General features: G+C 41.5%; 1 protein-coding gene across 1 annotated transcript in view; it reads left to right on the plus strand.

The window, feature by feature from the left end:
• Positions 1–24,966, plus strand: part of LOC140238588 (SCO-spondin-like) — a 39,507-nt gene extending 14,541 nt beyond the window's left edge. Inside the window, exons 9-17 of the mRNA XM_072318489.1 lie at positions 10,730–10,930; positions 11,137–11,334; positions 13,681–13,989; positions 14,229–14,384; positions 19,443–19,580; positions 20,050–20,178; positions 20,886–20,909; positions 21,546–21,636; positions 22,251–24,966. Coding sequence (XP_072174590.1) covers positions 10,730–10,930; positions 11,137–11,334; positions 13,681–13,989; positions 14,229–14,384; positions 19,443–19,580; positions 20,050–20,178; positions 20,886–20,909; positions 21,546–21,636; positions 22,251–22,881 — 1,877 coding nt within the window. The 3' untranslated portion in view covers positions 22,882–24,966. The remainder of the gene's footprint in view (positions 1–10,729; positions 10,931–11,136; positions 11,335–13,680; positions 13,990–14,228; positions 14,385–19,442; positions 19,581–20,049; positions 20,179–20,885; positions 20,910–21,545; positions 21,637–22,250) is intronic.
• Positions 24,967–25,218: the final 252 nt, after the last annotated feature.

The raw sequence follows: 25,218 nt of genomic DNA on the forward strand, positions 1-25,218 counted from the left end.
GTTTTATAAAACTTGTGATAGAAATCAATCAATCACAAATTTCTCGAAAGCTGCAAATCAGTCGTAACCTGTGATTGATTGATTGCAGTTCTCCGTCTTAGAGTTCAATCATATACTTTTTTATAAGATGGATTTGCATTCAATCGTAAAGTTGTGATTGATTTGAATCAATCACAAGTCTTTATAAGACGGGGCCCTGGTTTCCAGACCCTTTGCCAATTGATTTTTAGTAATACTGTTGATAGTTTAAACACAAATATAGTTTTAGATGATTCTCATCTACAAAGAGTATCAAATATTAAATTCTTGGGGGTCATTGTGGATGATAAACTTTCCTGGAAATCACATATTGATAATATTTTGTAACATAATATCGCGTAATATAGGTGTTATAAATAGATTGAAATTTCATATTCCACAAAAAATATTACTTATGTTATATTCGTCGTTAACATTGTCTCATTTGAATTATGGAGTTTTAGTTTGGGGCAACACGCATCAGAATTTACTGAAAGAGTGTCCCTCTTGCAAAAGAAAGCCCTCCGCGTTATCTGCCATTCCCCTGTACGTTCTCATACAAACACGTTGTTTGCCTCTAGCAAGCTCTTAAAAATTAAAGATCTGTTTTTGTATAATTTAGGCCAATTTATGTACAATTATTGCAACAATTTGCTTCCATCTATTTTTGATTCTATGTTCCTCAAAAACCAATCATTTCATGAATATCCCACTAGGCGTTCCAATGAATTTCATTTACCCCTTTTACGCACGATCCTTGCTAAAAATACACTTATTTATATAGGCCCAAATTATTGGAATTCTTTGAATCACGATATAAAAAAACTCCCCATTTATTCTTTCAAGAGTTGTTGTTGTTATTTTAAAGATCGAAAGAAGAGAGAGAGAGAGGAATGGGGCCCTATACAAATAATTTGCCCCAGACAGCACTTATAACATAAAACAAACATTATAGATCTTAAAGAGATATAAGCAAGAATATTAAATGCATGTAGAGGAGACTGAAGTCCTTTCTATTGCAATCGTATGGCTCTACAGTACTGAACTAGCCATTTGGCCTTCTTTCTCACATACTGACTTAATTACCTTTTTTCCTCTTTGAAGAATTAATTGTATTCTTTTGGATGTCTGCTGCCATCTACGCTATCGCTTAAAGCGTCAAAGACTTTAATTTCTGTCTTACTCCTGTTCATACGTCCCTTCATTTCCTTGCTTTTCTCCTTTCAGGCGTTACAATATCACTTTTTTCTCCACAACTATCATCTGTTTCTTTTGACATGCTTCTGTCGAAGATCGCTGTCTCTGTTGTGCATTTTCGTTTGCTATTTTGTCTTCTGTTTGTTAGTCTTGTCCATTCCGTTTTGTCCCGTACAGCCTTTTCTTCAGTAGTTGTTTCGTTGTCTAGTCTTTTTCTATGTTTGTTCGCGTCTATGAAAGTGAATGTATTTATCTGTGAATCTAATTCTCAGTGGGCTTCCAGACTTCTTCTTCTTTTTTTTTCTTCTTTTTTTTCCTTTTGTATTTATGATGCTTCAATTAATCTTCCCATTGATGTTATTTTTCCAGAGGGGCCCACATTCTACAAGCTCTGTCTTTTTAGTGGGTCTCTCCATTTTTCGCACTTTAAGCAAAGTTATACATGTACTTCATTTCGATCACTTCTGTTTCTTTTTTACAACAATGTATAATTACTATAAGGTCCTCAATTGTTGCACATTCTTTTCAATACATAATTTTCTGTTTACCTTATTCTCTGTTGTCAAAAGAAGTGTAACTTATGTTTTGTCGGAAAATGAAATTAACTTTGAATCGAATCGAATCGACTCTGCGAAGTCCCGCCTTTGCCGAAGGAAAAATCCTTTGCAGGACAAAACCACCTTAAACTGTACTAATTTTCGACGTTGAGGGGGTTAATATCCTGGGCCCCGTCTTATAAATCCTTCAAATCAATAACAAGTCCCCAAATCAATCGCAACTTGCATTGCAGCTCACAAGAAACTTGTGATTGATTTCTATCACAAGTCTTTATAAGACAGGCCCCTGAATAGCGAAATAGTACGGGCAGAGGGTCTGGAAGCCAGACTAAAATTGGCCGCGCATTTGGCCCAGTTTGCGTTTACACTGAGAAAAGGCCGGGCTCGGCCGCGGCCGAGACCACCTCCAGGGCGTGGCCAAATGCGCGGCCAATGTTAGCCCCGCATTTGGCCTTTTGCGCGTTTACACTGAAATGAAGGCGGGCTCGGCCGAGACCACCCAGTGCCGAATATACGGCACTGAGACCACCTCCAGAGCGTGGCCAAATGCGCGGCCAATTTTGGCCCCGCATTTGGCCTCTTGCGCGTTTACACTGAAATGAAGGCGGGCTCGGCCGCGGCCGAGCCACGGCCCAGCCCCGCACTGTAAACGGGGTCCATAGCTACCCTGACACTTGCACGAATTTGGGCTTGCGCAGTGCACCGCATTATGGCGTGCCAGTACGTGGTATTTAGTAGCGCGTAGGCCAATTTTAGTCATTTCGAATTTACGAGTAGTTCAAGAAATGAGTGTTCTCAGTGAAACTCAATGATACGTCATGTTCCCGACACATTTACGCATTATTTACGTTTTCGTACTCATTGCCAAAGCACTACTTGCAATAGTTTTGTCCTTTCTTTTTTTAGATCACAAAATAACTTGTTTCCCCTTCCAATTAGGCATACTTGATTGTATCTAATGATAATAAGAAATTCAACAACATCAAAAACGTTCAAAACTCGGAAAACTGTTTCAGAGCAAAGAAAGTGTTTATAATGTAGTGACTGGAGGGCACATTGTTTTTGAGAAACACCAAATCTTAAAAGGAGCATGAGGAAGTCTGAGAAACAAAGGTGGGTAAAGGTGCAATGATGTTTGCCGGGATGTTTGTTATTACGAAGATAGGTAAGTCTCAAAAATGAAATACGTTCGTTATTCCGAAGGTTCGGTAGTCCTAACATGAAATACCTTTGCATAAAATCGCATCAATATTCCTCATTCCAAAGTCTCGTTAATCCGACAATGAAAAAGGTTCGTTAATCCGAAGGTCATTTGATAATCTGTTAATAACTGTTTCTGTCGAGTAGTTACATGCGGGTGCGAATGGGCTGATCTATCATGACCAGGGGAACAAGCAGGATCCTTTCAAAAGTAACGATCAGCACACACACACACACACGCAACACACATTATGTTGTTGTTGTTGTTGGTTTTCTTTTTTTTTTTTTGGGGGGGGGGTCTGCCTTTGAATTCATTGTTGTTTCTTACTATAAAAAAGAATGTGTTACTCATCCTGGTGATTATGTATAAAGGAGAAAAATATTTTTCATCAGAATTCAAATATTACAAGTTACGATCCCAGTTCCCAAAATCTGATGTTTGTACGTGTCTATGGCCCTGTGTGAGTGTGTGAGTGTGTGAGTGTGTGTGTGTGTGTGCTTAAAGTGAAAACCTAGTTTTGGTAAGGGTTTGAGAACCCGTCTGGCACCATTTCATATTTGCTTGCAGTATATCGAAAGAGTCTACAAAGAAGCTTACCTGGCTGACGCGATTTGCCGGGATGATGATTCGTTTTGGAGTATTTTGAGAAAAATAATAAAAGTCGGAAAACCGACTTTTATTCCAGAAGGATCCAGACTAACTCGGTCTCAGGGAAAACTCGACCCTATTTCAGACAATTTACACGCAGTTTGTGATCGCCATATTCTGCTGTATAATACCAAACGAGGCCTATAACTGAAAAGACGTGAAACAGGAAAGTGCGTGCTAATCCTGTACAAAACAAATGGACAGCGCGCGGTCCTCAAACCTATACGCACATCACCTCAGTTGACTTAGCCTTTGTCAACTTTCAAGGCCCATCACCTCACCGGATTATCTTAGACCCCTTTCCCAAGTCACAACACAGGCCATCACTGCTCATACCGGTAAACCCAGTCCGACCAGTCACAACCAAGCCTGTTAAGCGTTGGAATTTCCGCAAGGCCGACTGGAAAAAAATTCTCGAACTTGAACTGAGTAGGCTTGGTGACATCGACCAAGCCTACTCAGACTTCTGCAATATACTTATCAAGGCAGCAACGAATTCTATCCCGCGCGGTTTTCGCCGACACTACATCCCCACCTGGGACGAAGAATGTGATGCTATCTACAACCAGTTCTTGCGATCTGAACCTGGAGACATGGCTTCCTCCAAAGGCTCAGAACTGACTGATTGTCTGGACAGGAAGCGCCGTAAACGTTGGGAAGAAACCGTGCAAGGGATAGACTTCACTCACTCTAGCAGAGTTGCTTGGAAGACTCTCAAACGCCTCACTGGAAACAGTAACAAACCTAGAACATGTCCCGTGTCAGCCAACTCCATCGCGGAACAACTTGTTAGCAATGGGCGATTCAAGGACTGTGACAAGGCCCACACTCGATCTGTGAAACAGGAGACTACCAACCTATGGCAGGCCCCGGGAGTGGATGGATGGTTGTCGGCCCCCTTCTCTCAGGAGGAGTTAGCTAATGCTTTAGCCCTACTTAGGAGTGGAAAGGCCCAAGGTCCGGACAACATCCCACCGGAATTCCTTATTCATTGCGGGGTCAAATGCCAGAAGTAGTTAACAGATTTCTATTCTTGCTGTTTCACCAACCAAGTCATCCCTAAGATATGGAGAAAAGTTACTGTAATTGCTCTCCCAAAACCAAACAAACCAGTTGATTACCCCAAGAGCTACTGCAGACCAATCTCCCTTCTCTGTGTCCCTTACAAGCTTCTGGAACGTCTCCTTCTGGCGAGGATAGAACCTGTGTTTGACCCACAATTACCAGATGAACAAGCGGGCTTCCACCATGGTCGGAATACAGTCCACCAAATTGTCAAGCTGACCAATGACATCGAAGACAGCTTTGAGAAGAATCACAAAGCCGGCGCCATCTTTGTCGACCTCACTGCAGCCTATGACACTGTGTGGCACCAGGGTCTGACTCTGAAATCATTAAAGACAATCCCTGATCGCCACATGGTGAGGTTCCTCTGCAACATTCTAGCCAACAGGAGGTTCGTTCTGAAGACTAGTGATGGACAGTCCAGCAGACCACGGCAACTGCGGAATGGAGTTCCTCAAGGCTCTGTACTATCCCCCTTGCTCTTCAACATATATACATCAGTGACATCCCCTTCACAACCTCACGACAGTATGGCTATGCAGATGATCTTGCCCTTCTTCACTCTGACAGAGCCTGGTCAAATGTAGAGAATACCCTCACTGCAGATATGTCGCAAATCGCGAAGTACTTCAGGATCTGGAGAGTCAAGATTAGCATGTCCAAGACAACGGTAACAGCCTTCCACCTGAACACCAAGGAGGCTAATCGGCAACTCAGTGTCATTCTTGATGGAACACCTCTTCCATACAATGCTACACCAACCTACCTTGGAGTGAAGTTGGATAGGCAGCTGACCTACAAGGAACAACTCAAGGCCATAAGTGCAAAAGTGTCTTCAAGGAACAACCTCCTTCGCCGACTTGCAGGCTCAAAATGGGGTGCCAGTGCAACCACTCTCCGCACTAGTGCGCTAGCACTGGTATACAGTGCCGCGGAATACGCTTCCCCTGCGTGGTGTAGGAGCTCTCACACCAAGAAACTTGACTCAGTTCTGAATGACACCATGAGATTAATTACAGGATGTCTCCGGCCTACACCAACAGAATTCCTACCTGTTCTCTCAGGCATCGATTCCGCCCCTATGCGCCGAGAACATCACACACATAGGCTGGTCACCAAGGCCTCCAGCAACCCGGACGACCTCCTCCACGACGTAGTTGAGGGCTCTGTAACTCTGGGTCAGCGGCATCAGCGACTGAAGTCTCGCCGCCCTTTCTCCCGCCATGCAGCAACGCTGAGAGGATCAGACTTCAACATCTGCCAGACATGGAGAACAAGCTGGGAAGACACCCAACGACCTGCCCAACTCGTTGTCACGCCCAATACATCTGTCCCCCCCCCCCCCCCCCCAGGAGCAAACCTCCCAAGGAGTGAGTAGGTGTCTCTAAATCGGATTCGAACGGGAGTTGGGCGTTTCAATGCAGCCATGCATCGTTGGGGGCTACGCCCGTCAGCAGCTTGCCATTGTGGTGCACCAGAACAGACTTCTCAACACATCTTGAGTGAGTGCCCTGGGGTGGTATTCTGAAATCCTTCCTAGGAAGAAATTTCTCCCTAAGTCAGGATTTTTTTCTAAGTGGTATTCTGAAAATCTTCCTAAGTTTCTTCCTAAGTATACTTAGGAAGAAATTTAGGAAGGGGGCGGGAATATGCAAATTTCTGACTTAGGAAGAAGTTGGTATTCTAGAATGCACTTAGGAAAGAATTTTAGGAAAATATTTAGGAAAGCCCCACCCCTGTCCTTAGTACGTTGTTAAGAATAGCAAACTGCAAGCATCGTGATAGGCGCGCTTGTCAGTCATTGCGCGCACATGTACTTTGATGCGCTAAATGAGCGTGAGAAAGGGGACATGCCGCGCACTCGTGTATTTGACCCTACGTCATAGTAATATGCGATTGTCATTGGTTAGTTCCTTATGATACGGCATTTCGTATTGGCTTAGTAAAGGACGTGGGCGGGGATAAGGATGGCGTAATTTGCATTAAGAAGTGCCTAGGAAGAAATTTCAGAATACCAATTTTGTCTTTCCTAGGCACTTCCTAAGTTTCTGACTTAGGAAGAAACTTAGGAAGATTTTCAGAATACCACCCGCCATCTCCGCCCTCCTGACAACATGGACCTGACACACCCTGCTCCACAGACTGTAACTTGGCTACAACAAACTATTGAGGGACATTATTTAGCTGCTGCTGCCTCATAAGCAAGAAGAAGAAGAAGAAGAAGAACCTCAGTTGCTGAGACGCGCTGTCTTTGAAGTTTTTGTTGTTGTTTATCAAGCGTCTTTGATTGTGTTTAGAGGTGCTTGATAGGCGCACACTAATTTTGCATGCGCGCCAAAGAGGTTTTTTGATGCGCGCATTTTAACAACTCGGCAATTACTGCGAGTAGCCAGAACGCGAAGCGCTACAATGTAGTTTATACAGGCCGCTCCCATAGTACAACACTGTACAATCCAGAGGGACAACCAATACAACAGTTACTCAGCCCGCCGTCAAAGCGAGGCCGAGTTATCCCCGAGTCCGAGTTTAGCCTGACCCCGTTCGGGTAAGTTCTGAGACTGAACATTTTTGCTTAATTGTCGTTACCCATCAAATATCTTGTTATTACAGCGTTATTCCGCACATTTCCTAGGCATACGTTCACATTTGGGAGCGAAATTTGACAACTTTTGCAGGCGTAACAGAACTATGTTTTGGCTTTAATATCATACATTATTTAAAAATCTAATCACATCACCGTACTTTGTCACTAAAGGAATTATATTTCATGATTGAGATTGTGAAACGTATGCCATTATCGGATTATTGAACCTTCATACTAGTAGCGAACCTTCTAAGTAAGGAACATTATCCAAGTTTTGGAATTAAACAACCCTGCATCATTAGGATAAAAAAAAAACAACAACAACGTTCGGAATATGTCAACAAAACTACAGTATAAGAAATTGTAATCCAACTTGCACCCAAGCTTAGTTTATATATCCTATAACCAACACTTTTATCTTTTGTTTTTCTTTTAATGCAATGCATTTGAAAAATTCAACAAACAACATTATCGTGTATCACAAAATGTCCTTCACGACCCACTAACTGTCTTCCTTCCCTTGTCTTTGGCCTTTGAACAACTGGTCTTTGACTGCAGAGGTTCTGTCATAAGGAGGAGCTGGTTAGTGTCATTGTACATGATACGAACAGATTATTATTGGTCTGTATTGTGACGACTGCTCTTGATCACTTAAAGGAAACCAAAACCCCAATATAATTAATGTGGATTGAGTGGAAGCAGCAATATTAATTGATCTCATCAGTAAAAGTTTATTGAGGAAAATTGGACATTCCATTCAAAAGTTATGAATTTTTCATGTTTCGCTGCCGCCACCGCTGGACAAGGAGACTACCACAGTTCATGACATCATTATGGACAACGATGTATAGAAGACATAAAGAAAATTCAAAATATTTTCACTTTTTAACATTATGAAATAGCATCTGGCTTACCTCTTTCACAAAATAGAGGAAATAATATCACCCCTAACCTATGTCAGTATAGTTTGTAGATTAATTATGTACTTTTCATGAAAAATGACACTTTTTCTTGAATTGCGTAATATCCTCCTTGTCCAGAAATTGCTGCACCGAAAAAAAAAAAAAAAAATCATGACTTCTGAATCGACAGCCGATTTTCCTCAAACTTTGGCTGATTTTATGATCTATACTGCTACTTTCATTCAATCCAAATTCATATATGGGTTTTGGTTTCCTTTAATCCGCACATCATGCGTAGACTATGCGATTGACATGCGAAAACTATGCGGGAGTATGCGTATTTTATGAGCAAAGGATACGCAAGTTAGTCGTGAACTATTAGCGAATTAGTCGTGATTTAGTCGTGACCTGCGTGCCACTAGGTTGATGGACACGCATTAGTACGTATTATATACCTCATATATAGAATCCTCTCATCTGATTGGTTAAAAGGGGAGTCATGAAAATAGCTGTGCCCCATTGTTGATCAAAATGACGTCATGATTTACTGTGCCCGGGGCACAGTTGATTGACTGTGCCCTGTAATATACGTTTGGAGACAGACAGTTGCAACCCCGTACACATAGATCACGTCACATGTACGCACCAATGATACGACCGCCGCGCTGTCGATCAGCGTTGATTACGAATGCTACGGTATCTATATTTCGGAATCTATATTTTCGGTATATAAAACAAATAATGACAGCTTGATATTCGGGACACAGTTAAAATTATGTAGGCCCTCAGTGATGTGAAACCCATAACTATGCCCTCAGCTTCGCTTCGGGCATAGTTATGGTTTTCACATCACCTTGGGCCCATAATTTTAACTGTGCCCCTCATAGCAGTCATTATTTGTATACTGGTACGGCTAGTTTGGGCAGAGGTTGTGCATAGTTCACAAAGGGTTCGCGAAACTTGACCAAAAATTTCGTCGTGCCAAAATTTTGAACAGTTCAAAAATTTTTCACGCATTGACCGCATTGACCAGCATCCTCCCGCAGGTTGCCACGAATGTTTCTCGCATTGGCACGAAATGATACGTGACAATGCTCAAACCATGCGCAAAGCCAAAATCGTGCAAGTGTCAGGGTAGCTTATGCCAGTTCGGGGTTCCCCTTTGCGCGTGAGCAGAAAAAGGTCATTCGTACCAACAGGGCATGTCGGTTTTTAAATTCACTGAGATGAGCATCTCGGATGTAATGATTATTCAGGTAATCTTCATAATGGTGCCTGCCAGCACAACCACCTGACAACAAACTTGGTATCTGACAATAACAATAGAAGGAGATTATCAATGCATTCAATGCAAAATCATGAAACGTATACCTTTACAGGTGTTATTGACGGACCATTCTTGTCACCGGGGGGGGGGGGGGGGCGGGCATTTCATGAAGTGTTTTGTCAGATATTTTTTTCTGACAAATTGTTTAAAGGGATGGTACAGTTTCGGTTGAGATGGGGCATGGGGTTTCCAACATTTTTTTCCTTTTTTTTTGGGGGGGGGATGATGATGATGATTTTTTGAGATAATGAGAAACCTCTTATGAAGTATGAAAGAGCATATAATTCTAAGAGAAATTCAAAGTTTGTTTGATGAAAACCGGTTTTGTAATGGCTGAGATATCCAACACAAAGACATCCTAATAGAAGGTGGGAACCACCTTGTATTTTATCAGGATGGCGTTGTTTTACTTTGTTTTTCAATCTCTAAGCCAATTTCAAAACCCTTTTTTATCGAATCAATGTTTAATTCCTCTTAAAATTGTATGCTCTCAAACATTTCATAAAGTGGTTTCTATATATCTTGCAAAAAGTTAAAAGATGAATCCTCACCTCAACCTCAAACCTCAAAATTCAAACCTCAAAATTGGCCGCGCATTTGGCCACGCTCTGGAGGTGGTCTCGGCCGCGGCCGAGCCCGACCTTTTCTCAGTGTAAACGCAAACTGGGCCAAATGCGGTACCAAATTTAGTCTGGCTTCCAGACCCTCTGCCCGTACTATTTCGCTATTTAGGATATTAACCCACTCAACGTCGAAAACTAGTATAGTTTAAGGTGGTTTTGTCCTGCAAAGGATTTTTTCCTTCGGCAAAGGCCTTTGCCGAACGGCGACTTCGTCGCTACGGAATCCAGTTAGTAAACAGTCTGGAAACCAGACCATACCAAATAGCGTTTGTTTACAAGCAGAGCGCCACTACGACAAAATATAGAAAGGTTTGAATTAAAAGCCCGGGCCGAGCCCGGCACTGCAAACGGACAGAATTGCGGGGCTCGGCCCCGCAATTGAGGCCGGGCTCGGCCGCGGCTCGGCCCAGCCCCGCACTGTAAACGGGGTCTGAGAAATGTGTTTGAGGCATATTACCGAGCAGAGGCAAACTATTTCGTTCATGCGCTCCATAACAAGGCGCTCGTTGCCATAAAGAGTAGGCTTCACTTATCACGTATAACGCACTTTGTTATTTTACTCCAACATGATACTAATAACATCATTTCTTCATGCTGGTCCACACAGCTCTCGTCCGGGAAGAATTGAATGCCAACGCAAGGTGGACACCTTGGAACGACTGGTCGGAGTGCAGCAAGACGTGCGGCCCTGGCAAGAAGTATCGATGGAGAGAGTGTGTCGACGAAGAACAGAATCAAGTTGAGGGCTGCCAAGGAGACTATACGAGCAATACCCCGTGTAACAAGGGAAATTGTCGTAGAAATGAAGGTAGGCCAAGAAAGAGGCTGGTGTCATGTCATTAAAATTTTAACCCTTGACTCTTGACCCCCCTAAAACAAACAAACAAACAAATAAATTGACAACAAGAGAGAGAGAGCCTGAAATTTAGTCAGCAAATGGTACAAAATTCTTACCAGTATGGGCCAGCTCATGCAATAATATACGTTACCATTTATTCATCCCGGTCCACACAGCTGTCCAGCAGGATAATCCAAAATGGTCATCATGGAGCGAGTGGTCGAAGTGCAGCAAGACGTGCGGCGGTGGCGTCGATTTTCGATGGAGAGAGTGTGTCGACGAAGAACAGAATCTTGTTGGCGGCTGCCCAGGAGACTATACGCTCAGTGTCACTTGTAACGAGCAAAATTGTCCTGGGGAATCCAGTAATGAAGGTAGGTCCAAAAAAAAGGGGGGGGGGTTGGAGTCACGCTATTTGACCTTTGAACCACCCCCCCCCCCCCTCCTTAACACCGTTCCGAATTCAAAATATTCCACCAAAAGTGCGCACCAGGGCCCCGTTTCATAAACCTTGTTATCAGTGACAATTTGTCATAGTTGTTAAAAGCTACTGAAATCCTTGCACCTTATTGGCTGAGAGCAAATTTGTCATAGAAATGAGGCAGTTGTCACTGATAACAAGTTTTATGAAACGGGGCCTCGTCGTTGATTTTCAATTCTAAAGATGCAAAAGCTCCCTGATGCCGACAGGGATCCACCCTTCCACACCTCCGGCCTCTCCCCGCCCAGTCCACCTCTAAATTTACAACATTATAGTGAAGACGCACACGCAGAACAAGGTGACAGTTATCTTAATTCACTGAATTAGCGATTCACATTGTCCCGGAAGACTTACTAGTAGCACACAGTGAACGATGCACACGCGGAGGGAGAAAAAAAAAATAGTGTGACCAGCATGATTTAGCCATTCCACATTTTCCCTTCTTACTTTTTTAATTCAAATTTTCCAGATATTCCTAGATCGTTTCAAAATGTATACATCGTATCGTTGAATTTAAGTTTTAAAAATACAAATGCTCCCTCGTGTGGGGAGCAACCCCCCCCCCCCCCCCGGGCTCGTCCACCTCTATAGACTTGGTACACAGTGAAAGACGTACACGCGGAACGAGAGATGAGAGATACCTTGTACCACCATAGCCGTTCCACATTTTCCCTGAATGATAATTTTGTTACTTTTTTCCCGAAAATATTCCTACGTTGAAAACATTGAAAACAAGTTCACCGTTTTCATGCAAATGACCATCAGCCGTTTATGAGTTGAAAATAGAGATGGACAGGAGTAGATATACCTACTGGTTTGAAGAGAGGTTGTTCTCTGATGAGGGCTCAGTTCATTTAACAATAGTGTTTCAGAGGTATCTCACTGAGCCGTTTACGGACTGCTAACGAACGATGCGATTTTAAATGTAGCGACACTTGTCTTCAAATAGAAACAGTGACGGGAATGTTTGCGACCACTATTGGGCCACTATTAGTGACAGTAAACAAAATTATGTTAACGACAGGTATTGCGAAGATTAACAACTATTTACCAGTCCTTTGCCACTGTTTGTGAACTTCTGAGATCTTTTGCTAATTCCTAGTAATATACCCGGCGAATCTCTGGATCGAACCCTACAGAAAGGTGGCATAACCAGCATTTCTTCTGACCACCGCCGAAGAATTTGTTTTAAGATGGATTTCGAGAATGTAAAACTTTGCCAAAGAGAGGTCCAACGTGCTGTTGTCCTTGAAGATTTGCTTTGCCAGGTTGCTACTGTGCAGATGTCGTGCGACAGAAGAGGGAGAAAGAAGTTGAAGATATGAAGAAGAAAAGAAGGACTGGTGTGGTTAGGGAGATGGTTGCCGCAGACACTGGCAGATGGCGATGTCATTAGCTTATTCAAGAATTTCCTGACAGTAAAAATGACATGTTCCAGGACCCAGTTTAGAGGATAGTCCCAGCCTCCATCCAGAATTACAAGGACACCAACCTAAAGATTAAAGACGAGCTCTGACGCCTGGTCTGTAGCTGGTCAGTGCATTGAGATACATGGCCAGTGGCGATTGCTTTACGTCTCTACACGTCTGTCACGTGGTCGCTAGTATTGGCGAATCAAGAAGAACTTCAGCGACGGTCTTACAACCGTCTGCAAAAGCTCACGACTATTTAGCAACCACTTTCAACTGTTTACGAAGAAGGGTATTCGCAAAAAATCGCAAAGAAATGTTGAACATAGTCAGTTATTTCTGCGACAAGAAAAACTGTTGGCGTCAATGGAAATTGTTTACGAATTGACTGCAACTGTTTACGAACCCGACGAAACCTAAAATTCGCTACGTTCACACACATTCGCTGTTAAATGAGATACCCCTTGTTCTAGATAATTGCGAAAAGGGCGTTGAATTTTTTGACATTAATTAGAAGAAGTGTCACCAACCTAACAGTTTTCATTCTTGCTCTCAATCAGGGACATCTTCTAATGTTGGTTAACTTATCCGCACTGTTTTATGGCAGAAATCTAACATATAACATTGATTATAGCGTCCTACTGAATGTGCCGCAAATTCTTAAACAGCCTACCCTCGAGGTACAAATTAGGGGCAAATTAAAACGACTTTTTTTTTACCGTATTCTTGCTTTTTGAAAATAAATATCTATCGTTGCACTCTTTTCCAAAACATATTTTGGGTTGTGATTTATAGTGTTGCCAACACTTTGTCTCTGCATTTTCCTCCAGAAGCTCCCAGTGTGGAGGACTCGAGCGAGATCTTCAAGCCTTGGACAAGATGGAGTGCCTGCTCCTGCGAGGAGCGCCACAAGACGCGCTCGCGCTCTTGCCGTCCACGTATGACCGTCCAATGTGCTGAATCCACATTGCCGGTTGAGGAGACACAGCGATGCATTCCATCCGGGTGTCCGGAGCCAGCGGAAGCTAACAGGGATCGAGGGAACGGAGATGATGACGAAACAATCAACAACAATGACGAAACAATTAACAACAATGACGAAACAATCAACAACAATGACGATGACTTCAATGCTGTCGGTACGTGGAAGGATATTTGTTCTCCACAATTGGCATTGTAATTTTAGTCAGTAAACTTTCGAAGATTGCTATTGGCTCACACCCATGCACAAACAATCGAATGATAATAGAGTCTTAAGATTCCAATGTAATACTCCATGAATCTACTGAAAACACAATGCTTGCATACGTATAGATATGTGCCCTTGCGCATGGTGATATAATGCCATAATTGCATGCCGCTATTTTGCTACCGATAGGAGGAAGTAGCGAGTGGAGTGCCTGGGGTGAATGGCAACCGTGCACGGTGTCGTGTGGATCTGGAGTTCAAATGCGATCGCGGCATTGTCCGGAGTCGGACTGTCATGGCGACGACGTCGAGTCGCGGGAGTGCTTCGCAGAGTTACTTTGCCAAGGTAGGTTCCCAGCAGGAAGGCCTTGTTCCAGAACAAAATGATCAACACTATTTTGTAAAAATATTAGCAGATCTACGCTGCATTATCATTACTGCCACTTACACACAATGTCTGTCCCTCTGGTGACAATTTGTTCAAACGATCCTGTTTCTTTTTCTTCCTATATACATGTATGTTTTCCTATTTTTCCCTTCGGATTATTTTGCATGCAAAGATGTTTCATTGTCCGTGTTGTTTATCTACAATGTTGAAGTGAAATCTAAATTATTCAATGAAGAGCACATGTTCCAAATCTAAAAATTTAACTTGTGCTTATTGTCTGCAGAGTTCAACTGTTAGTTCCTTTGTGAAAAATTATGAACTAGAAACTGTTCGAAGGGCAAGAGAGTTTCGATGGATAGCACCTTTTAATTCGGGTTGCTTTTTCTGAACAAGCATTATGGCATTCAATGTAAATCTGATTTTCTCAGTGTCATTTTTTTTTTTTTTTTTTTTTTTTTGGGGGGGGGGGAAGTTGTTACTCATAGCTTCCTTCTAGCGAGAAAAAACGTGGAACATCATAGAATTGTGATTCCTGGACTGCCTTGCGAGTAGCTTATTGCAATTAAGGAAATTGAAAATATTTACCTGTGGGTTGTTATATATATATATTTTTTTTTTTTTTTGGGGGGGGGGGTTAAGACGGAGAAGTCGTTTACGAGAGTTTCAATTCAAGTTGTCGCATGATATCTAAGTTTGAAATGGAATTTATTTACCAAACAGTAACATCGATAACAAACATTTAATAGTCAAAAGTTAAAAAACAGTAAAGTTGGTAAAAAGAAACAGCAATAGCAAGCAGGCTAGGCGAGGCCATTCCTTCTAACAGTAGATGTCATGTCTTGTATTTACAATATGTACAGTAGTAATGTAGACACATGTGTTTATTGTTGAGAATCGTTTAAACGATCGTTTGTAGCATAATGATAATCAAGTCTTTAGCTGAAATTGGTGTTAAAATCTTGATCTCAATACCAAATATTTACCTCCGAAATTTTCATCATTTCATCATTTTCAATTTCCGAGGTAAAATGAAGCAAGTATTTTCTATTGAGATCAAAAGTTTAACACCAATTTCAGATGAATTTGCAGTACAGATGATATTCTTCTCTAATAATTAATTCCGCTTTAGATTGATCTCTTATAACCTACGTTCCTTTTTGGGGGAAAGATGAGGAGAATATGTGAACATAGATTTTAGATGTTTGAATATGCTCATACCATCTGGAAAAGATGTAGAAATGCACTTGATTATGTGGATTCTGGAATTTGCCTTTTGAAAAGATGTACTTAAAATGCAAGAGTCTAACACTGGAAAGATCACCTTTTGAACAATATATTGCTCTGAATAAACATGATAAAGTATTTGCTGTATATGACAGGTATGAAGACAGGGAACGGAAACCATCCCGTATCATATAGCAATGAAACATAAAAGTAAAGAAGATATACCGAAAGAAAACATTGGTTCAATGAAGAACGCCTAGCTATCTATTAATCAATGATAATGGAAAATAGTATTACACTCTTTGATACATTTGAGTTTCATTATATAGAACAGCGATTGATCACTTGTTTAACGCTTTATCCTCTTCAAAATTGACATATATATATATATATATATATATATATATATATATATATATGTGTGTGTGTGTGTGTGTGTGTGTGTGTGTGTGTGTACAGAAGATATTCAACCACTAATAGAAGTACCCGTTTGCCTGCCTCGAATTTAGGTCCTATATACATGTACATTTTTTTTTTCGGGGGGGGGAGGGGTTAGAGATGGATGGGAAGGGGAATTGAAAGGCAGATTTGTGACGATGAGAGGGATGGGTCAAAACCTGTAGAATCGGACTAGTTTATCGTGATTTTTCATGCTCATGTTCACTGCTGCTTCTTCAAGGTACATATCGACAATTCGTAATCTTAAAAGTGTCCCGAGAAGGTACCTTGTTTTGGCCAAAAAGGTGGGAAGGTGACTGGTAGAAACTCGCCAAGACGCCCTCTTAAAGACGTGAAACCGAGAAGACGAGTTGCACAGACTCCCCAGGGCGCCTCGTTAAAATCGAAAAGACGAGAGGGCAACTTGTACAAACTCGCCATGTCTCTTTGTCGCCTAGTTTAGGACGAAAGTGCGAGAAGGCGGTTTGTGCTCACTTGCCAAGGTACCTTGTTATGGACAAGAAGACGACTTGTACAAATTCGCCAAGTCGTCTTGTCTAGGATGAAATGCGAGAAGTTGACTTGTACAAACTCGCCATGGCGCCTTGTTTAAAATGAGAAGGCGATCAGGACAAACTCTTGAAACTCCCCAGTATTATCGAAACCAAAGGAGAGAGAGAGAGAGAGAGAGAGAGTGTGTGTGTGTGTGTGTGTGTGTGTGTATGTGTGTGTGTGTGTGTGTGTGTGTGTGATGGGGGGATTATCTGGAAAAAAGTTCCCGTGATCATAGGCGACTTGGCGAGTTAGCAAGCCTCCTCGCATTTCGTGTAAGATAACACGGCTTGGCGAGTTTGTACAAGTTGCCTTTTGCCTTCAGTATTTAAACAAGGCTCTAGCGTCTTCGTAAAAGTCATCACCTTCTCGCGTTCTCGTCTTAAACAAGACGCCTTGGTGAATTTTTGCAAGTCACCTCCTGGCCTCCCTCGTCTTTTTTGCCTTGAATAAGGCACCTTGCTTCTGTAGAATAGTCTCAGGTTTCTCCAACTATTCACCCCACTCCTGCTCCGGTTTCGATACTGCTTTGAGGAGTCCCAGAATCTCTCGTACTAGTACATTTCATAAACATGATTATTTACACCGTATTATCTCAAGTTCGATAAATTTAAATAAAATTCAGTGAAAATAACCTGGAAACTGCACATTAGATGGCGTGTGTTCTAAACCTTGCACACATCGCGCGTGATTACATGATTGGATATATGTCAAGCTGATAATTAGCGACAAATTGTAGTGTCGGCCCCCGCGGCATGTTTTGTTGACGGTGACATTAATGTGCCCCGACGACACAGCGTTGTAACAGACCCATCTGAGATAGGAGCCCTCCATTGCATGCTCCCTCAATCTCCGTCAAAGCTTGTCTGAAGATAGCATTTGGTATTAAGAGCAGCATCGGTAGAATTCCAGCTGAACCTACTCACACGCCTGGCATCTTGTATAGCCTTGGGATGTCAGTGAACTTCAAACGCTTTCTCGGTGCTATCCGTCGTCGAACTGTCGTGGTGATGACGTGGATTCGTTCGAGAAATTCCTCGGATTGCATCTTTGTTCCTTTGAATGCTTATCACGCCTTGGCTAAAAGGTTAAAACTCTTACGTCAGCACCATCTACCATTGTAGACTGCCAGATGAGTCCAGTGAATTCATTTCTGTTCGAGTATCACTCTTTAAAAAAAAAAAAAAATAAAAAAAAATCATGGGGAAGGTGGGGCTCCAGCACAGCAAATGTGCTCAGTTCATCTGAGACTGACAATAATTATAATATACCGGTATATGGTAAACTTCTGTCAACGTAGATGTTGCGCATTGTGAACATTGAGTCCAGTGTATGTCGCAGTCAGGACATGCGAGGAAAATGAAATGCAGCCTCGAAAAATACCTTCCTTTCTCACTGCTGGATTATTTTCGCCGAAATCTTTTGACCCCACCTCATGCCCAATGTGTCAGGTTTTCAATTTATTTCATACTGAGCAGAAGTTAATCAGTAGATGAGAATTGACAAAGTAGTACTCATCCATCACCATGAAATCCTGATAAAGTCACCAAACATCAAGTTTCTGCTTTTACTCGCATTAACCAAGACTCTCAACTTTTAAGTCATGTATGATGTGTCCCAATTTTTGTCCAAAATTCCACTGCACAAGAGGTAAGGCAATTGTCATTCAAATCACCAATTGACATGCTTCATGAAATCCGAGAAATTTCGAAATTCAAACATTCTTAGGCTTTTGATTCGGACGGGAAGAAGTCAAGGTATTAAACTCTGAATTTTAGTGAACAAGTATCAAAATCGTTTTACTTTCTAACCAATTCCTCCTTTGCAGTTTTCTCGTTGTTGACGTCTGCCCCTTCTTTTGTCGTGGCAAAAGGTCTCGTATGAATAATTGTCTTGCAACACACTTAAAAAATAGAGTGGTGGTGGTTATTCAATTCAATTCAATTCATTTAATCGTCCAGTAAAAACATTACAGGAAATTCAGTGCGGGATTTTTGCATATAAATGAGGAAGCATAACAAATATATGTATAGAGAGAGAGAACACGAATAAGTACATGATAAATAAATAGATAACTGAACATGCATGCAAAGTCAAACTGAAAAGAACAATCGTATAAAAATGTGGCATAAAACCGACTCAATTGGCATGATGTTAAAAAACTCCAGAAACCTTCCCTGTTGCTACGTTCCCAGTCTTATCCCCCCCCCCCCCCCCCATGTCAGCCCGCGATAAACTGAAACTGGTTATCATATTTATGAATGAATGAATGAATGAATGAATGAATGAATTTATTAACAAATTTCAGTGATACATAAATTTGATAAATCACAATGATACGTACACCCACTCACTCCCAAGGAGTGAGTGGGTGTCTCTAAATCGGATCCGAACGGGAGTTGGGCGTTTCAATGCAGCCATGCATCGTTGGGGGCTACGCCCATCAGCAGCTTGCCAGTGTGGTGCACCAGAACAGACTGCTCAACACATCTTGAGTGAGTGCCCTGATCTCCGACCTCCTGACAACATGGACCTGACACACCCTACTCCACAGACTGTAACTTGGCTACAACAATTGAGGGACATTACTTAGATGCTGCTGCCTCATAAGCAAGAAGAAGATACGTATAACATATCGGTAAAGGGTGCTAACAAATATAGCATATTGAAGTTAGCCCCACAAGGTTGATTAAAGGAATCAATATCAGCTGACTGAAAATATACATCTCATATCTTTTAAGATAATAACACATATACAATATGTGACCAATGCAAGGGTTTTTATTTTGATTTGTCCCACAGACGGTACGGCAATCAGTGAGTTCTCTGTGGAAGAGGGACGTGGGGTCGTCATCAGTTGCTATGGAAACTGGTTTGTGGAAGATCATCCAGGTTCTACTGTTGTTTGGTCAAAGAACGAACAGACGTTAACGTTAAATGGTAGGTATCTATGGATCGACGCACACAAACACATCATTCACAGTCACATAGATGAAAACATCTAGTTCACAGAAATTTACATCGCAGTACACCCCACGGACAAAGTCACATGTTAATTTTCAATTTTTTCGCCCAGACGGTATATAACAATATATATGATATAATATTATGATACATACAACGAAATGTATGTGTTTACAGGGTATTCCACCATTGCACATACGCACATATGCATAGCTCTTAGGTAACGATTGTCAAGGAACTCTGAAATCCTCAGATGATTATTGTGATGTATGTTGGAGCTTGAGGAGTGGAGTGCTTCTTGACGAATTTTGTTTCAACTTGCACACATCTAGAAAGGAATGTTCTGCGCATTTCATGGCATAACTTCATATATCGTATCTCATCATATTTACTATCTCATGTGCTTGAGATTGATTTTCCTGAATTACCTACTCTTGCTGTCCAGATCGATTAGTGCTGATAAATCTGGCAGATCTGGAAATCAAGCAAGTGGAATTTGCCGACGAAGGAGTTTACGCGTGTGCGGTGCTTGCCGGGGATCAAACATTTAACAGACACGTTGTTCTGCTCAAAGGTGTGTATCGAACGTCGATATTTTAGATCACTGGAGAACACGAAGGAAATCACGTATGAACGTCGAATTTTGATGTTGTCCATTTGAAAGCCCACGGAGGTCCTCGAATTTAGGTTTATGATAGACATAAATCCTGTTGGCATACCTGTGTAGAATCGAAATACAGTTATCCTCTCCATGTGAATTGCCTTCACTGACCACCTAGCAAGAATCACACGCGGCGAATACTGACCAGCAAGTATGTCATTTTACCCAGCAAAGCGGTGTTTTTATTACTTTAACACCTTTTCCTTCAAAACAGAAGAAAGATATAAAATCCTCTCTTCAGTTAAACTTATTATCCTTCGTTTGGTTTATTGCACAGTTTAAATGGCGGTACAATTGCCATAAGAAAATGTCTCGAAGAAAACACAAATGATGTCATAAGTTTCGATTCCTTTTGAAAATATAAATGTACAGGAAGAAGTGCTCTGAAAACGTTTATTTGATAGCTTCGCCTGTAGAATTAATCAAAAAAATCTAGAATTGAACAGAGGGTTATTTTCACTTTCATTCATGTCACATCGTGCATTCATGCCTAATGAATATTGTAATTAACATCTTACGTTATCATATTACTATCATGCGGTGTGAGAAAGAGATCAAGGCATGATGTCAGCTAATAACTGGTGAATCTTTGGTTTTTCCCCAATATTTGTTTTATCCAGTGACCGGAAAGAGAAGCTTGTCGGGTAAGCAAAGGAAAATTTGTTCCTCGTTTCTGATCAATGATAGTTTTCATGGCAGAGAGGCTGCTGACAGTACTTGCATGCCTCTGTTTTCACAATAGCTCTCACAATGAAAATGAACCATTTGGGATTTTGAAAATGATGGTGACGTTTTCACAAACCAATACTAGATTCCATTTCCTACTTTTCTCCTGTCTGTGTCTTAATGTTCATCTCTCAAAATACTTTGGTTTGTTTGAATATTTTTATGTTTTTGTTTTTTCACACTGAGGTCAGATGTTTGTATTCTCTATTTTCTGTTTTTCTGTAAGTGAAAGTGCACGAAGGTATAAGTGCACGAACGTACGTCATAGAGGAGACTTGTCAATTCCTAATGTGTCTGCTTCCTTGCTACACCTATAAATTAATAATCGTCAACCAGATTTCGGTGGTCTATTTCAATCTAGAGAGGGGCGGCACGTCATGTCTAGGTTCACATTATCAGCGTAAATGTCGAAGAAAATGTGTGCGCATTAACCAACAATTAGAAGTAAACGCGACACAGGTGGTGTTGCAAAATTTAAAAAGAAAAAGAAAAAGAATAGAACAAACAGAGCATTCTCGCCATTTTCGCCTAACCTTATTTTCACTGCTTTCCAGAAATGATGAGCAAGTTGACGAAATTTGTCGTTCCCATGGCGATACCCGTTGTCATTTTCCTTGTGATCATTATCTATGCGGTAATCAAGAGGTAAGGCAATCTTTTTCAAGACAGCTGTCAATAACAATCTTACTGATGAGAGTAGAAGCGAAGGGGTTAATGGAATGTCTCTCTGCTGCTGTAAGGTGGCAGAGCGCGGAATGTGGGATGGCGACGGGATGAAACGAGTGAGGAAATTGCGGACACAATGTGCGGATTACCAGCATAATCCCTAACAAGTAGCATCCATGTCAACATTTATTTGCAAAGCGTGTCATTACACCTATAGCACTTATCACTTCATGTAATATATCCTCAGAAGATGTTCACGCCATGCTAGGAAAACACTTGGTGACGAAGGGAACAACAACATGATTCTTTAGAAACGCTTCATGTGCGTAATGTGGATTTTCGTTTAGTCGGAATATGTTTTTATCACTTTTCATTACATCGTCTGTAGTACAGACCATTTTGATCGCTTTTATTGTCTTAACACATATGAATTGACGTGAAATACGCACTTAACTAAACGTATACGTTTGTAAAATATTCGGAAAACGGCTAGGCATATCGAGTGACATGAAAGCAAAACGTGAAACAGCATTTGACATAAGATGACTGCATGCGTGCTCTTTTCCCTTAATTATTTATTCAACAACTGACAGGAAGAACCAAGGGCAAAAGAGCAAAAAGAAAAAGAAAGACAAGAAACAAAAAAAATCGAAAAGATCGGGATCAGAAACAAATCCCTCGTCGAAACCTGAAGATGAACCGGAGATAGGGGACCTTGACGAAGATGTCTTGGAGGAACCAGGGGCCGAGAAACCCAAGAAGGCTAAATCTTCCTTCAGATCAAAGTTAAGAGGGAAGAAGTCCAGCAAAAAGTCAAAGAAGAAGCTAGAAATCGTGGCCGAAGTGTCGGATACAGATGCTTCTCTCTCCCCGGAAGCTGGAGCTCCTCCCCCACCGCCACCACCGCCTGGCCCTGGTGTACCTCCGCCTCCTCCTCCTCCACCACCACCACCACCTCCTCCTCCAGCAGACGCCCCGCCTCCACCGCTGACGGCCGCACCTCCACAACCTGGATCGCCCCCACCACCTGGTCCACCTCTCCAAGCGGGACCCCCTCCTCCCCCTGCCCCTCGACCGACCCCGCCCAGACCCGCCCCCATGGATCCAATGGAAGTCCTTAAAAGTGAAATCATGCGGCGACGTCGTTCCATGACAAACAATTCCAATGCAGCCAATGGCTACACATGGACATACCCAACATGGCATCCCAATGTGCCCCCGTGAAAACATGGACGGGTTGACCAGGAGTGAGGAGGATGGACAAGTAATATATTTGCTGATGGCTAGCTTGTTTAATAAAGGCGTATGTTAGCTTTGAAATACGATACTAAATGATATTGAACAAGCAGATTTATCAGTCTTCCACAGAGTATGATTCATTGCTTACGGACCCCGGATGTGCCTTATTACACTCATTTGGTTAACGCAATATTTTCGACAGAACGGTAAATGTAGATCCATCCAGCATGCAGGACATATTTAATGTTTGCTTGATGTTGAATAATATCATTCGATTTTCTGTATAACAAGTACGAGATCTGTAATGACGAACAAACAGAATGATATTTGCGCCTGTGAACGTTTTGTCAACCAGTTGTAGTGATATAGTACTGTTATGTTGTCTGCATATTTTTCTCTAGATTCATGGTAGTAGACGAGCATGTGATAGGGACTATCCGGAATATAGTACGTTTTCCTACTGTATCCCTTACTACTTGACAATATTTTCTAAGGTGTGTACCTTTTCTACGAATTTACATTGAGAAAAATTCAACGTAATCATGATGTTTAGTCGTTTTATTGTTGTTGACATAATGATATTTCAACCACATTAATGTACAGTCCATTGTGGCAAAATGTATTATGACCTAAATGGAAATGTAACCCTGTTGGTGATTCCCGATGCATGTGAGGCACTATACTGATCCACTCAAATAGCAAGAATGACATGTTGAGCAAATTTCAACACACGTACCTCAGACACCTGTGCCAGAGTCTTCTAGACAGAGGCAAAGCGTCCGGGATGCTTCTAATCTCTGATCTATTCCTATATCTACCAGAATTCGGGCCGTCGGTTGACATACTGAAATCAAGCTTCCATTACATGACAGTTTCGTGCGTGTTCTCCCAGTAGTCTTCCTCAAGGGACCTTACAGCGTGTATATGCGATACCGTGACAGTCAGTAAGCACTGTCGAGCAGCAATTTTCAATTTTGATGTGTTTCTAACAAGTGCGTGTGTTCTTATAGATAACTCAATAGCAAATTAAAAGTCTGACAGTCATTTGGTCATAGATGTTATTCTAAGAAGACCAGCGCTGTTTGGAGTTCTCATGGCAGAGTAGCACTTTATGGTCCCCTACCCCCCCCCCCCCCCAACAAGCACGTCTTTTCCCTCTGAACTAGTTGTGACGTAAGAACAAATTGTGATGAAAAGTTAAGAGGTCGAGATAATGATTATGTGGCCATCGAGGTATTCCTTCTTCGCCTTGTAGGAGCGTCTTGGCTTTCTTTCATGGAACTATGTGAAATGCGACAAAAAGTAAAGGAAGCCGAAGATAACTCTAAAAAGATTATGTTAACGACCATAGGCTAATAAACTGAATATCTTGTTAAATTTCAAATGCTATACATCACGAAAAAAAAATATATAAGTATCAAACTTTGATCCGTACCAACTTATGGACGAACATGTTTCTTGTTTGTATTTTCTTACTAAGGTAATAATGTCGATGTGTATGTAATTTTTTCTGGCTGTACGATCTGAGCATGCGCCGATAAAGGTCATTGTAATCATAGCCCTTCTCTTGAAACTGACTTGTAACTGAGGTACATGAAAAGCTGGATAGGTCTTTGTGAAAACCGTGATATAGATATTCATATAAGAACCAGGTACATATTGGAATGTATAGGTGAATGTGTATTCTGTTAAGCCAAATCAACTAAAACCATTCATGCATCTCACATATACATGTAAATTACCACTTTCTACGTGACTGTTTTCAACTGCTCTCCTGATTTAAAGATAATTCCATGTTTTGAAGAGTTTGTGATTCTGAGGTCATTTTTCTAACTGCAAATTGACTTTTTATGTTGGGAAACGACCAAACAAAAGAGGAGGAGGAGGAGGAGGAAGAAGAAGAAGAAGAAGAAGAAGATACTCAGTATTTCGACGTAGCGACCAAAGGTGATGTCGACAACATTGTTTCGCTTTTTGTTTATGATGAGATCCTCGCAGTATTTTGTCAGTGCATGACGCTTACAAAGAATGTCTTCCAAGCTTGCAAATAAACTATCGCTTCAACTATCATTATCTCGATTACAAAATAAATTTGATTTGTGAGAGAGTGTTCGAGTTCACGCACGTGTGAAAATGTCACCACCAAGAAAGTACAGTGTCATTCATGTATAAAAGTTCATTAACCTTTCTCTCCTTACCAAAGCCATATAACGGTAGGACTAGGTAACGTGTGAGGAATGTGGAATCGTGACAGTTTTTCTGTTCCAATAGGAAGTGTCTATCCTATGATATTTATTAATCTTTATCATTTTTTTTTCAAAA

The sequence above is a fragment of the Diadema setosum genome, chromosome 15 (assembly GCF_964275005.1).
Source record: "Diadema setosum chromosome 15, eeDiaSeto1, whole genome shotgun sequence".
NCBI lineage: Eukaryota > Metazoa > Echinodermata > Echinoidea > Diadematoida > Diadematidae > Diadema > Diadema setosum.